This window comes from Sceloporus occidentalis, unplaced genomic scaffold (assembly GCF_023333645.1).
Source record: "Sceloporus occidentalis isolate IW3139 unplaced genomic scaffold, rSceOcc1.0.p SCAF_1, whole genome shotgun sequence".
NCBI lineage: Eukaryota > Metazoa > Chordata > Lepidosauria > Squamata > Phrynosomatidae > Sceloporus > Sceloporus occidentalis.
The window spans coordinates 193,858,540-193,874,587 of record NW_028316981.1 but is presented as its reverse complement, the minus strand read 5'-3'; the positions used below and the strand labels follow the sequence as shown (position 1 = coordinate 193,874,587).

The 16,048-nt window shown below is 40.5% G+C and overlaps 1 protein-coding gene across 2 annotated transcripts in view; it reads left to right on the top strand.

Moving 5' to 3' along the window:
* Positions 1-15,427, top strand: part of LOC149323170 (leucine-rich repeat and immunoglobulin-like domain-containing nogo receptor-interacting protein 2) — an 813,307-nt gene extending 797,880 nt beyond the window's left edge. For both annotated transcript variants that reach the window (XM_089510227.1, XM_089510218.1), the window contains one exon: positions 11,461-15,427. In XM_089510227.1, coding sequence (XP_089366353.1) covers positions 11,497-13,317 — 1,821 coding nt within the window. In that variant the 5' untranslated portion in view covers positions 11,461-11,496 and the 3' untranslated portion in view covers positions 13,318-15,427. The remainder of the gene's footprint in view (positions 1-11,460) is intronic.
* Positions 15,428-16,048: the final 621 nt, after the last annotated feature.

Below are 16,048 nucleotides of genomic sequence, written 5' to 3'. Positions count from 1 at the left end.
GGAGAATGCTGGGAATAGATTTAGTATGCATAACACATTTTAATAAGGATTTCTGGATCTCAGAACTGGTCTTGAGTCTCCTGTTCTGAGGGCAAAAGAAAGGACTCTCAGGGCAAGATCACTGCCTTGAAATCCCCGTGCTCTCCTTTATTAAATTTGCTATCGTGCTTTTGTTAACACCAATGACATAGTATGAGCATCTGTGGCTGATGCTTAATGCATCATATGTTTTATGACATTACCAGGGCCTATCCCATGTAGCATTACTAGCATCTGCTTCCTGTAACAACACCACGGTTGTCCCTTGGCCTCAGGTTTTGGTTCTGACGTTTTAGGAATTGGGATGATACTAATCTGGCAACCCTGGTTTTCATATCCAAAAAAGTACTGATAATCTTTGGGTGAACTGGCCATAGTGCTACATCCAAACCATTTACATAATGTAGTCCAAATGGAGATTCAGAACTACCGTGTTTTCTTTGTACAGGTTTTGCATTTCAAAGAAACCAAGAACATATACCAGAAGAGGTCTCAAGTGCTTCTGGGGAGATCAAACAAAACTGTTAAGTAATCATTTAAAAGCAGCTTTGTTCATTGTTCACCAGTGCACTAACCTCCATGTTCAGTCTTATATTCAAAGACCATATAAATTAAAAGAAATCTGATTTTCTTTTATATTAGTGCATGGAAAAGGAGTATAGGTAGGACAATGGGAGAGTGAATAAAAATAGTAAAAGGATTCCTTTTCTTTTAGGAACAGATTTTCTGAAAGCATATCTTTCTCAGCCAAATGAAGAAGATGTGTCAAATAATCTTTTGCAAAGATTCCAGTACAACTCTAAATGTAGTAGACAGTACTATAATAGAAAAAGCAACTATTCAACTTACAAATGATATGGGTTGAGGGTCACACTACCAGCAGCCTCATAATTCAGATCAGAACTAAACATTGTTCCCCTCCCAAGCTTGGAAACACCTGGTTGTAAGAAAATACTGTCTCTGTAACCAGTGGTCAGTGGTGGCTTTCATTTTAATGGGGCAGTGAATCAGCTCTAGGTTTTAGCGTGAAGTTTAAAGCCATCAGGCAGACCCAGCAACATCTTGGACTGCATGAAAGAAGAGGCCCCTCCCTCCTCAACTGTCATCTCGGCCTCAGAGGGAGCCATCAGGCAGACCAGCAACATCAGGGACTGCCTGAAGGAAGAGGCCCCTCCCTCCTCAACTGTCATCTCGGCCTCAGAGGGAGCCATCAGGCAGACCAGCAACATCAGGGACTGCCTGAAGGAAGAGGCCCCTCCCTCCTCAACTGTCATCTCGGCCTCAGAGGGAGCCATCAGGCAGACCAGCAACATCAGGGACTGCCTGAAGGAAGAGGCCCCTCCCTCCTCAACTGTCATCTCGGCCTCAGAGGGAGCCATCAGGCAGACCCAGCAACATCTTGGACTGCCTGAAGGAAGAGGCCCCTCCCTCCTCAACTGTCATCTCGGCCTCAGAGGGAGCCATCAGGCAGACCCAGCAACATCTTGGACTGCCTGAAGGAAGAGGCCCCTCCCTCCTCAACTGTCATCTCGGCCTCAGAGGGAGCCATCAGGCAGACCAGCAACATCTTGGACTGCCTGAAGGATGTGACTTCTCCCTCCTTTAACTGTATTTTGTATTGTATTATGATTTTTCTGTACACCGCTATGATCATCGCGGAATAATAATATTATTATTATTATTATTATTAAAGGAAGATAGAGTTCAGCACCATGAATACTTCCTTTAAAGGTCAGGCCCATGAAGAAAGAATCCCATTGGCCTCTCTTTTGCTTTGCTCACATGAAGTGGGTGGAAATCAAGATTACTGCTCACAAAGAGACTCTCCATGTGTAGAGAAGTCTTCCCTCTTCAGAGATGTCACTTTTGTGTGAGCAACTGAAGATGGAGAATGCAGGGCTAGAATTCTTTTCCTCCATGCATGTTAAAATAACCCATGTAGGAAGGACCCTGGATAAGGCTCCAGAAGGTAGAAAGGTACTAAGGATGTAATTCTTCACTAGGTTTCTTCTTGAAGGAACAAATGGTTAATTTTAACAATTTTTTTTGCTGCTGCAACAAAGTGTACAAAAACCAAACAGTTTTTGAAGGCTATTCACAATTGGACATATTCTGCACCAAATTCACATGTATTTCTTTTGCACAGAAGACAGCATATTCTGAGCAGTTCAGTTGTAGGCTGAACAAAGAGGTCCAGATTCCCAAATTCCTATGAACATCCAAAGATCAGAATCCCATTTGTATTGTGAGTAGAGTGGGAATGTTTAGCTATTCTCCTTAGAGCTTATTCCCCCCCCCCCCCCCATAAGCATGGCTGAATGGGGCTTAGACTGTTTTTGTAACTGACTCTTAAGTAACACCTGAAGGAAAAAGCCTTCATGTACAGGACATCCTTTTGCTAATGTGAGGTTGTTGTTCTTGTTGTGTGCTTTCAACTCATTTCCAGTTCATGGTAGCCCAACAGCAAACCTATCACATGTTCTGTTGTTGCTATTGTTGTTTTTGGCAAGATTTGTTTGGAAGTGTTTTGTCTTTGCCTTCTTCTGAGAGAGTATGACTTTCCCAAGGTGACCAGGTGGGATTGCACAGCTGAACAGGGATTCAAACCCTGGTGTCCAAAGTCATAGTCAAATGCTCAAACACATTGTAAGGTTGCATATTTAAAATAAAACCTTTGTCTTCTTTTCCACTCTTTCCATGAGCCTTGCCTAGAGTGTGCATGCATGCATATGTATAAGATTCCCAGCTTCCATAGATGGAGTGGGAAAATATCTATAGAGTCGGAGGTGGAGAAAGGTGCATGTTAAACTCCTCAGTGATGTAAGTCGTTTATCATGGGGTTAGTGGGTGGCGGCAGGTGATACAATTCAGGGATACCCTGTCCTACTCATGTGATGGAGACACAGCTGAGCCCATTACACTATTTTATCTCCTTCATTGTGCAGCTGTATCTAAGGCTGGTGCAAATAAGGAGGATCTGTTTGCAAGCCTAAGATAACTGAGAATCAGTTTAGTCACTCATTCCTCTTTCCATGAGCTTGTGTCAAAATACAGATCAAAATAAATATCATGATGACAGTTCTGTACTGATTGATAGTGTACTTTAACCACCCTTGTCTACAACTCCTGTGAACTGTCCTCTGCTTAGAGATCATCTTCAGAGGCCTTACATACAAGCCCATCACTTAGGATAGTACAGAAAGCCTTCTTAGTATTGGTCTTTACCCTCCCGGATTCTCTCCCATAAGAGATACATCTGAATCTGCATGTAGTGACTTGTAAAGGGGCTTGGAAAACATTTGTTCTCTTGCGCTTTTAACTGGAAGGGTTAGATGGTATTTACTGATCTTGGAAATATGAAATTTGTCGCTTTTATAATTTGACATTGATTTTATTATTTTATATTGTTAGCAGCCTTGAAAGGACCTCAGTTGGCTGCCTTGAGAACATTGCCATACAGCAGGGGTGGGGTGACCCCTCCTGATGTTGGAATGCAACTCTCATCAGCACTAACCAGCACAGCCATTGAGAAAGGATGAGAGATGAAGAAAGTTGCAGTCCAGCAGTGTCTAAAGGACTGTCTGTTCCTCTTCCTTAGGCAACAGTAAAGAACTTTTTGACTGACATCCTTGATTATCAAATTTTCAGGACTCAGGGTGGGTTTTAGTGTTGTTACTGAATAGCATGGATATCTGCAGTCAAGCTTTTCACATTTCAACAACTACAATGAACACTGTGGGGGTGGGGCAGGGTGCTTGTCTTCCTCTGAGCCTGTTTACTTCTAGCTTTGCCTATTAGATGGATAAGATAGGAAATGAATTCCCTGCACAGCAGAAGAATCAGCAGTGCTGTTCTCCCAGGCTTCATTCCAAAAGTAATGATCAGAGTGGCTGAAAGCTTCTTTGATCAGAATTCACAGGAAAAGCCCAAATCACAGGGCTTGATGGGTTTTCAGTTGTAACTTAATTCCTAATGAAGTGAAGTTTAGCTTGGTGAGTTTGTCACAGCTGGACATCCCAAGCAATTCTTTTACTTGCAAGACTTCTGCTGAAAGGAAGGAGGAGGCCCTAAATGAATCTCAGCAGCCTGTCCATCCCAGACAGTGCTGCAATCTCCTCTTGGGGTCGCAGAAAGTTGAGAGGCTTCATTCATGTTTCCAGGCTAGAACAGAGTGCCGGCACATAACCCGCCACAAGCAATCAGTCTCTGCTGGAGAGAAGACTGAGAGCAAAATTGAAAGGCTGTGCAGGTCAAGGTTGACATGTGTTCTCAAAGTTATGAGAGGTCGGTATGTGTGTGTGATGTGTTTCCAACCTTCTTATGCACTGTATATTTAGCCCTGGTATGTGCTGTCCATTCTTTTCATTTCAGAAGAAGTTAGACATCCTATATTTTATACTGTTTATATGTGTACGTCAAAGAGAAATAGAAAGGGCGCCACTGTGTTAATGGAGTAAGCATACAAGACATTCCAAGGAGCTAGGAAATAATCTTCTCTGTGAAGTGACCAGTAAAAGTTCCAGCCAAAAACTTCCAGCGCATTTCAGATACTGCCAACTGTTTTCTGGAAAACTCTAAATGGCTACCAGGGAAATAATATTACTCACTCCATATTGCTCCCTCACTCCTTTCCTCACTCACCCTTATAAATGCTTAAAAGGAGGAGTTGTACCACCTGTCATTGCATCCATTCCACTTCTGGACTTGTCAGACATACTGATATTGGCTTTGATCATCTGTTCCTTGTTCATAGGCAAACAGTTTATCTAGGTTTTGACATAGCTGTGTCGAGTGTTGAACTGTGTAGTCATTTGTCTATACTGATCTGTTACTTTTAAAAGGACACTGTCCTAGCCCCACCCCCCCACCCCCAAATTAAACTGTTAATTCAGTCAAATTCACCTACAGTTTGGCACAGTTGGCAGAACAACTGGAACTCCAGCATTGGGGCTGGCTGACTTTGAGAAAGGCCCCCATAATAAGCATGAGATCCTAATTAAAAATCTCAAACTGGTGTCTCACCCCACTCCCATCCCCACAGTAATCTCTTCCTAGTATTTTATAGGTAATAGTAGACTGACCTCAGATCTGTCTTGTTTGGCTGGTGTCAGAGCCATCATCTGCCACTGTTGTAAAGTGTGGTGAACCAACAGGAGCCTCAGCTTTTTGGAAAGCCGTGCCATTAAAAAAAAACTACACACACTTAGTGTGATTGCTTTGCCTTTTTTGTTAACATGATTGCTTATGGTGGATGAGGTGTGTATTTTTTTTTTACCTCAAACAGCCTCATTAGTTTGTAGCTCATTAGTTTGTAGTCAATTGGAAGATTATTTATTCAATATACAAAATAAGCATTCCAGTCCAGAGTTAATAGCAAATTTAAAAGTCTTCATTGCTTGAGGATTTAAGGGTAAACAACTTGAGGCTATCCAGATATTATCTGAATGCATCTGGGGGGAAAAACAAAGCAAATCTCAAAGTGCTTTTAGTATTTTATTGTACATGACTCAGTCCAATATACAACATTTCTTCCTTAGGAATCTTTAAAACAAGGAACAGATAAGAGGTGGTAAATATGTCGTTGACAGTTTTAAAATAAACATTTAAAATACTTGAAAGGTCTTACCAAGCCATTTCTTTGCTGCATAAAAAACAGTGTAGTTTTACCAGCTTGGTTATATAAGAACATTTACTTATGGTACAATCTACTGCAAGCTTTCTTTGCATGTGAATATTGTGCAGACTACTGAGATTTTCCCCACACTGTGTCATATTTTTTGCGTTCATCTCCTTCTTTTCAACAAAATAAGTATCCCTTCTGTTTCAGACCAAGTGTATGAAATTATCTGTAGAACCAACTGGGGAAAAAAGCTCAAACTAAAATTCACTCTCTTTGGTGCTTCACCAGATCTGTGTACAAATACATTGGCTTGAATATAATGGTCAAGGTGAGGGGTTTTTTTCCACTGGATGAAAAACAAAGTTTTGGCTTAAAGAAATAAGGTACCAGGCCTTTGGGGGAGTCAGTGGGGGTCACAAGGGTCACATTGGACCCCCCCCCCCAGAAAAAAAAGGCAGCAAAATTCTTATCCTTGATATGGCTGCTAGACCTCTGATAATATTTTCCTCACACACACACATACCCCCCCAAAAAACTATTTTAAAACAGAGATTGGGCTCCATAAATGCATCTCTTGAAAATGGATCTTGAGTTTATACGCTTTGTTTTCTTGTAGCGGATTTAATTCAAAACAAAGAAACAGTTGAGATAATGATATACAGCTGTTCTTTTCCAGGAATTAACAACATGTCCTTGCATCTGCAGCTAGCTCACAGCTATAAAAAGAGACTAGTATTCTTTGCTGCTTCAGTTGGGATAATAGAGGAAGGAACGACAAAGGAAGTGTCACAAATTTGTGGGAAGAATCATAAGGTCATTGTTTTGGGAATGCATTTGAGCACACGAAAACTGTGTTATTAGAATTCTGGTGCCATATCTAATATTTTCTACAAAAATCCAAGTAAGGTAGGTTTCAGTTTGGTTTCAAATAGGAAAACAAGCCTGGTCTGAAATAGAAAAGGTACTTGTTTTGGAAAGATAAAGGGGAAGCTGTAATTACTTCATGTTGTGGGAAAATGTCAATGTTTACATGTAAAGAATGCCTAGTGTGGTTTCTGTGGAAAGGAAAATGAACAAAGCTGCTAAAACTACTAAACTTCAGTGAAGCGGAATGTCTTATAAAGAAATGGTTTGGTGATATCTTTCAGGTATTCTTTACAAAAATGAATCAATTATCTGTTTATGCAGTGTGGTTGTTTGTTTGTATGTTTTAAAGACCCCCTGAGGAATGATTTATATATTCCAAAGTACATTGCCCACAATAAAAAGCTGACAACACTTAGAGATTTGTTGATCATGGTGGGCAGGGTTTGCTTATCTGAGTCTTTCTTTCCCTTTCCTTATTTTCTTCTTTTCTTTTCTTTGGTGCCATAGCTAATGGTGAAAGATGATAGAGGTTGCACTCCAGGGATAACTGGGAGACCGAAAAGTATAAAATCTACTTTAGATGCTTTGATATGCAAGGGTGTTTTTTTCTGTTGTTTTGTTTTGTTTTTGTAGGAGTCAGCATGGTATAGTGGTTTGAATGTTGGACTGTGACTCTAGAGGACAGGGTTCAAATCCTCGCTTGGCCAGGGGAAATGATTGGTTGACCTTGGGCAAGCCACACACTCTCACCATCGGATGGGTTCATCTTAAGTTGGAAACAATTTGAAGGCACACAGCATCAGCATCTCTCTCTTTTTCTCTCGCTCTCTCTTTTTTTTCTAGCATGGGTCTTCCTCATATGGAACTTTTAAACTACTGTAAAGCACACAAATCTTGTTCACAATTTATTCAATTAATAAATAAGATATATTCAAGTATTTTGAATGTGAACTGTAAGGATGGTTTGGGTGGGCCAGTCTACACCTTAAGATCCCACAAGGGTGAGCACAGTGGATTTTGTGGTCACTGCTTTTGCACCTGCTTTGGAAGAAGGGGATATTCACTTTGATACCAGAGAAATGTCAAAGAGTGACCATTGACCTGTTAGTTCAATTTTCATTTAATGGTAAAATGCATGATTTTTGCCTCCTGAAGAAAGCCATCAAATTGAGTTGGTACAACAGATAGGTGAATTAACTGTCCAATAAACCATGGGATTTCATTTTAAATCTCCAGTCTTTATGGGAAGATGTGATTTTGAGTGGAAGCTCCACAGTCCCAAAGACAGACTGGATGGGCTGAATTTATATCAAGGTGTTAAGAGTTCAGAAGGAGATCCTCCAGTAAAATGGTTTAATAAAAGGAAAAAAAAACTTCAAAAGTAGTTTGAGCTTGTTTGGAGCTGGGGCTAACAAGAATTTCTGCCCCTATGGCATATCATAATACTAAAAAGAAAGATTTTTAAAAGAAATTTGGTCAGAGTTAGTGCAAATATTGGAGATTCGCTGTGCCATAGTTTTGGAGAAAGGGTGAAAGAGAAAATCCAGCTAACCATGGGTCACTTGATATTATTACAGGAAGTCTGTGCTAGGCAACTGAATGCCATTAGCATGTGTTAGAAGAAAGAAAAAGGTCATAGACCATGTTCTGAGCATTAACTGTCCTTGTGGCTTAAAGCTGGGTGACAGACCTCACCAATATTAATATGCATTGTCTTTTGCATAATTTACTCAGGAAATGGTGTGTAGAGAGGCACGTAAGGCATGTCTGTCCATGAAACTGTAATTGGTTTGCTTTGTGGGCCAAGGAGGGATCCAACTACAAAGACTGTACGTTTTCTTGTACAGCATATTCTTCTTCTTCTTCCTCTTCCTCCTCTTCACCTTCAAGTAGTTTCCAACTTATGATAACCCTAAGGCAAACCAATCTTGGCAAGTTTTCTTGGCAAGTTATGTCCAGAGGGTAGTTGCTATTGCCTTACTCTGAGGCTGAGAATGTGTGACTTGTTCAACCTCACCCAATGGGTTTCCACAGCTGAACAGGTATTTGAACCCTGGTCTCCATAGACCAACATGCAAACCACTATATCATGCTGGCTCCTTAAATCTAGGTGTTTTGTTGTTGCTGTTGTTGCTGCTGCTGCTGTGTGCTTTCAAGTCATTTCCAGTTTATGGTAACTCCATGGCAAAGTTAGGCCCACTTAAAACATGCCCACTGATTCAGTAGGAATTTTGTAAACCAATCCCTTGGTAAATGCAGTAGATTCAATAGTCAACTGTAGTTTGGATTACCAGTTGGATTTAACCTTTAGAATTTTGAGGTCATTAATTTGATGTATAATATTATACAGGTTCATGTTAAAATGTTTTAATTAGATGTTGAGAATGTTGTGTATATTTTATGTAGTTTCCATTTGTTAATTTTATGACAGATCTGTAATATCTTTTATTTTGATGTCTTGGGATGGTCTGATGGTCACATGCAATACACAAGGCTAAGCTCCTCTTCAGCTCATGGAGACTATACATTTTTGTATAGATTAGGGAGTAAGTCTAACTGAATTCACTAGGAATAAAGAAGTATAATATTTCATTGTCAGTTCATGAACTTAAAACCAAATTCTTAGTTTTGTATTTATTGGTATTTTCTTGAATTAAAAAGAAATGTTAGTGCTCCAAAGACCTTCTTATCTACATTCTGATAGTGGGGAAAGAAAATTGGAAGATAAAGAACTGGAAGAGATAAAAATCAAAGGATGAATGTGGACATAATAACTTGCAGGGGTGTCCACAGATATTTTGCTGCCTAATATTTCTTGTACACCTTTCGAAAGGATGTTGAAGTTATTTTGTATCTGAGAAAGAAAATCCAACAAATATCTTTCCAATTCATATAACTATTACTAAAATAACAATTATCTGCCCTTCTATGATGTTCCAAATCAGTTGCCAGAGGCAGCTCCCTCATACAGATTGTATGTTTAATATAGAGGCAATACAACCAGTCCCTGATGAAAGCAGGATCCGAATAAAAGAATTTAGGCCATTGGTCATTACCTGTACATTAATGTCTCAAAGTCCTAGGCTGCATCTACACAACAAAATTAATGCAGTTTGACTCCATTTTAATTACCTTGGCTCAGTGTTAAGGAATGATCAGATTTGTAGTTTTGTGAGATATTTAGCCTTCTTTGTCAGAGACATCTGGTGCCACAACAAACAACAAACCCCAGGATTCCATAGGATGGAGTCATGACAGTTAAAGCAGTATCAAACTACCTTAATTCTCAAGTGTAGCAGCAGCCCTTGGAGAGCATATATAGAGCACAAACAAAAAAAGGCCACAAAAAGCATACTTTGTGGTTGCTGCTCATTCTAGGAATTCTGACAAAGCTGTAGTCAGCCATTTTTTTCCTTCAGACCCCCCCCCCCCCAGCACACAAGTTAAAATGGCTGCTACAAGATCCACTGTTCCATTTTCCTGCTCCAGGTACAACTAACCTTGGCTCAATGAAACAACTAAAAAGCATGAATGCTTCCAACAGACATTGAGAACAAGAGAGTACTACTACTACCTGCTGTGATTTGAAATCTTCCATCAAGTTATCAAAATAGCTATTATAGTGTCTAAAGGCACAGCAAATTACTTCTTCCATCCACAATATGCAGTGTGCAGTTATGTACATAACCACCAATGCACACATGTACAGATTTCATTTCACAGGAAGAAGTGAGCCTTTTGTTAGCCTTTGGAGAATTCTGAAAGCCAGGAAGAAAAGGCAGGATTAAACAAGGGAACAAATTGCCAGAGAAGAAATTAGAAAGAGGAAGCATCTTTTGCCCTCCCCTGAGTGGCGCCAGAGACTTGGACTCCACCACCATGTTTACTAGACTTTGGCCTGTGATTCCCAGAAAGCAAAGGTGGCTTGATCTCATTGTCCAGAGATTGGCCCTAGTTGGGGATAGAATTCTCATTGGGTTAAAGAAAGACAAGAAGTCTGACTCTCTAACAGTGCTGATCCTCAGTGCTTTTGGTGGTGGTGGTGGTGGTGGTGATTTTAACTTGGTGAGTCCAAGTTAGGTATGAATGAAATGCCTTCTTATTGACTGTATTATTTATTGCTTTACATTTATTGTTTTACATTTCATCATTTCTAAGTCTCCTTGAGTTCTGGATGATAAAAAGGCAGCATAAAAACAACCAGTTATGTACACCATATTGCAGGAGAGAATAAGCTATGAATCAGGAAGTGTGCATTTCGTGTTGCCTCTGTTATAACTTGTCAACCAATTTAAGCAAGTCATTTATTCCCAGTATCTGCTCCCTATCTGTAATATGGTGATAACAGCAATCTGATCTACCTTATGGGGCTGTTGTGAAAATTAAAGCATAAAACGTACGTGCTTGATATGATTTAATCCTAAAATATTTTGAAATAGTATTGATATGAGTTCTGACCTACTAGAAGTGTATGCAATTAAGGTCTAAAAATCATCTTTTTAAAAAAATTGCTGCTAAACTACTGACCAACCAATATATGCTGCCTATGACTAGATTTTTACCTTAAAATATTTTAAAATAATGTTGGCAGTAACTCTGACCTATTAAAACTATGCATGAATAAAGTCTACAAGTTATCTTAATAACGAAATTGCCACTGCTAAACGTCTGGCCAACACATTCACTTTATATATATATATAGTATATTGCAGAGCATATGGAAGAACTTGGGTGAACCAGTGATTAAGTGCATGCCTGAACTTTGTGTGTGTGTGTGTGTGAGAGAGAGAGAGAGAGAGAGAGGGAGGGAGGGAGAGATTGACAGGCTTTGCTGCAGATGTTCTAAATGAAAATGAATGAAGTTTAACCTGTGAGTGAGACTCTTATTAAGCTAATTCTCCTCTTTTCTTTCCTCTTCCCCTCTCTCTTGGCAGGCCTGTGACGGAGAATTAGACAACATCAGTGGAGTCATGCTTCACACAGCCATATCATGCTGGCAGCCATTTCTAGGTCTGGCTGTGCTGCTAATTTTCATGGGCTCCACCATAGGCTGCCCAGCCCGCTGTGAGTGCTCAGCACAGAACAAGTCTGTCAGCTGTCATCGGAGACGCCTGATTGCCATCCCCGAGGGCATCCCCATTGAGACTAAAATCCTGGATCTTAGCAAGAACAGGCTGAAAAGTGTCAACCCAGAGGAGTTCACAGCTTTCCCACTGCTTGAGGAGATAGATCTCAGTGACAATATTGTTGCCAATGTTGAGCCTGGAGCCTTTAATAATCTGTTTAATTTACGCTCCTTGCGACTGAAAGGGAACCGTCTGAAGCTGGTCCCTTTGGGGGTTTTCACCGGGTTGTCAAATCTCACAAAGCTAGATATCAGTGAGAACAAGATTGTCATTCTGCTGGACTACATGTTCCAGGATCTGCACAACCTCAAGTCTCTTGAGGTTGGGGATAATGATCTGGTTTACATCTCTCACAGGGCCTTCAGTGGACTGCTTAGCCTGGAGCAGCTCAGCCTAGAAAAATGCAACCTCACAGCTGTACCAACAGAAGCCCTTTCCCACCTTCACAACCTCATCAGCCTACATCTGAGACATCTCAACATTAACCATTTGCCTCCATATGCCTTTAAGAAATTGTTCCACCTAAAAAATCTAGAAATAGACTACTGGCCTATGCTGGATTTGATTCCTGCCAATGGCCTGTATGGCTTGAACCTCACATATCTCTCCATCACCAATACTAACCTGTCCACCATACCTTATGCTGCTCTCAAGCACCTGGTTTACCTGACCCACCTGAATCTCTCCTATAACCCCATCAGCACCATTGAATCAGGCATGCTCTCAGATGTGTTGCGCCTGCGGGAGCTTCATATTGTTGGGGCTCAGTTGCGTACTATCGAACCCCATGCTTTCCAAGGACTGCGGTTCCTTCGTGTGCTTAATGTGTCTCAAAACCTGTTGGAAACTATTGAAGAGAATGTGTTCCATTCCACCAAAGCCCTGGAGGTCCTCTCCATAAACAACAACCCTCTCTCTTGTGACTGTCGCTTGCTTTGGATATTACAAAGGCAGCCCACACTGCAGTTTGGTGGCCAGCAACCCATGTGTGCTGGCCCAGATAGTGTCAAAGAGAGGCCCTTCAAAGACTTCCACAGCACTGCCCTTTCTTTCTACTTCACTTGCAAGAAGCCCAGGATACGTGAGAAGAAGCTGCAATACTTAGTGGTAGAAGAAGGGCAGACAGTACAACTCCTGTGCAATGCTGATGGTGACCCTCAGCCAACCATTGCCTGGCTGACCCCACGACGGAGGCTGGTCACCACAAAATCTAACGGAAGAGCTACTGTGCTGGGAGATGGCACATTGGAGATCCGGTTTGCTCAAGACCAAGACAGTGGGCTCTATGTTTGTGTTGCCAGCAATGCTGCTGGGAACGACACCACATCAGCCACCCTCACTGTCAAAGGGTTTGCCTCAGATCGTTTCCTTTATGCTAACAGGACTCCTATGTACATGACGGATTCCAATGACACCAGTTCCAATGGGACCAATGTCAATACATTTTCCTTGGACCTGAAGACAATACTGGTGTCAACAGCCATGGGCTGTTTTACATTCCTTGGGGTGGTTTTATTTTGTTTCTTACTACTTTTTGTGTGGAGCCGAGGGAAAGGCAAGCATAAAGCCAGCATTGACCTAGAGTATGTCCCCCGTAAAAACAATGGCGCAGTAGTGGAAGGGGAGGTCCCTGGACCGCGCAGGTTCAATATGAAAATGATTTGATGGTTGTGCTGCTAGCATTTATTTATTTATTTATTTCCTCTCCTGTGGCATTCTAACTGGTTGAAGATGCTTGGCATGTAGGGATTGCCAGGCTGAAGGCAGCTTCACTTGGGCTGTCACGATGTCAAAGTGGTACACGGAAACCAGAAAGACTAACTGAGGTTGTACATTGAAGCCTCTGTTTTGAGGCTGTGTGTGTGTTAGGGCTTTTTGCAGAGTTGGCATACAGTACTAATTGTTTGCATTGCAAATTTTTTGGCATTCTGGGGATCTCAGTAACAAACCGTCGGCTCATGCTCACAGACAATTGTTCAAAACATTTTCTACCACTACAAAAAAAGGAAAAAAACCCTACAGTGTAGGATTTCATACTAAAAGCAAGAGAGAGAGACATTTGTCTACAACATACTCTGCAATGAAATTTGTATCTATAGTTCTCATTTGCTAAAGCCTTGCATCATACATAACCTTCTAGTTGGTTCAACATCACAAAGTTAATGTGTTACTGTTTTTTTAAAAATATATATATACATATTTACTGTGTACATTTTAAAGCAATACAAATGAGCAGTTTTGTTCCTTCTGTAGTAACTGGCCCAAGTGTGATGTAACTCTTCCCATAAGTACAGCCAAATTCCAAATCAGACCTCTGTAGCCACCAATGAGTGATGCTGTCCGGTAGCTAATCTAAAGTCGGGAGAGAAACTGTTTAGGCAGGCCGAATTTGCAGTGTCCTGTTGTACTTCTCTTCATGTAAAGAAAAGGCACATGCCTAATTTTGATATAGAATGGAATATTTTTTTTTTAATATCTGAGATCATGATGGACCAGATTACTGTAAAAGAGTATGATGTCCAACTTCCTAGTCATTGTTCGCATGACAACTGGTAAATCACACTTGGATGACAGTCCCTTGTCCTCTTTGCTCCACCCCTCTGTTTTAATTTCTAGTCATTGTTAAAATGTTAATGTGTACTAGGAGGAAGAACCAGGGAAATATGTCCTGCCATATGCCTAGGGAAAGGCTATCAGCTTTTTATTTATAGAAGCAAATGAAAACATACAGAAGCTTGGCTGACAGTAGACTCCTCCCTGATGCCAATAACCCAGAGTTAGCCATGCATAATAGGAAGAGATGCCACTCAACAAGACCTTCCACACTTGATAGCTTCCAAAAGGCCAAAGTACTGCCAAACTACAAGCCATTATCAGTTTGGTATTTACAGGCAATGCAGGCTGGTCCACATAATCCTTTGTTGCAGGTTTTTCCTCGTACAAATGATCCCTGGCAACATGATCCTACAGAGCAAAAAAAAAAAAAAAAGCCTAGAGATGCCATTACAAATTTCAGTAATGTGAGAGAGCAAAAATGTTTTAGGAGGGAAGCACAACTTCTGCAAAAGTCTGAAAGACTGACTGACCAGTTCAGCCAGCGTGTTGAGAGAGTATTTCTTGTGGTGGTTTTGGTTATACCTCCAAATAAAACTGTATCACAGTTGTATAACCAAGAACAAAAATAGCACTTTTTGAGAGCAGGAAGTTATATTACGTATCTAGTTTTCACCCCTCTTTCATTGTTTCTGAGTAGTAGTAGAAATCCATTAATGTGTAGATGTTCTTGAGAAATCATCATGCTTGGTCTAAAAATGAATTCATGGAAGATGGCTGCCAAAGTCATCTTGGAATTGCAACGCCTGGCAGAGTGGGAGTTGTACTATGCAAACTGGATATGCTGTGTACTGGGAAAGGGTGTTTTGATCACAGGGCCCCTAAAGAACTACAGACGCTTTGGAAACCAGTGTGAAGCATGTGCTATAGTTTCATGGTATATTCTCTTTGTAATCACAGACCTGAGATGGTTCGTGTAAAGAATATAGTGGAGTGAGAAGGGAATCACTGTGTGAGATGGCTCATAGAAAGATAAAACTTAAAATCTTTAAACATTCCTTTGGTTACTGTTATAATTTCGTATTTACTTTCTTGACATTTTAGTACTTATATTACCTTGCCTTTTCCAAGTATGAACATGGATACTTCCTGAGGGCAGAATGGCTAGGAATAATATGATTAGCAAAACTGCATGTTTTGACTTATTTATTTATGTTGTGTGTTTTTTCTCTCAAGATCATACCAAAAAAAAAGGGGGGGGGGGGTTGTATCACAATGCCAGTGAGGCATAATGCTGGTATGAAGAAATAGACCCATTAGCCTGAATCCTGTTGTTTGTCCCAACTTGAGTAGACCCACTAGGACAATGGGATTTAGCTGTGTGTTGACAAACACAATTCTGGCTTTATAAGGTAATGCGAAAAAACTTGTTTCAATTGTGTTATTCAGGTCATTCTAGTTGTGCTCATGTAGTTGCATGATTTCAGCACAATATCACCTCAGTGCTGTAATCTTCTCACTTTTTAACAATTGATACCGTGGATTTACTCCAGATAAGGCTAACCAATAGGATTCAGGCCAATATGATCTGATGGTGGTTGGCTATCCCAACATTGTAGCTGACGAGGCCCTATATGTTTATTTCTTCAGATCTTGACTGATATTCATAGGGTCATTTTTAAATGATCCTCAGGAACTATAAAGATCAATAATCAATGAGTGAGCAACTCCTTTTCTTTGTATGTATGTGCATATAGAGTTTGGAACATTAGCTTTAAAAAAAAATCCATGTTAATTCTTTGTGGTCTCCAGAAATTAAGTTGTTATTGTTGCCATTAGTAAT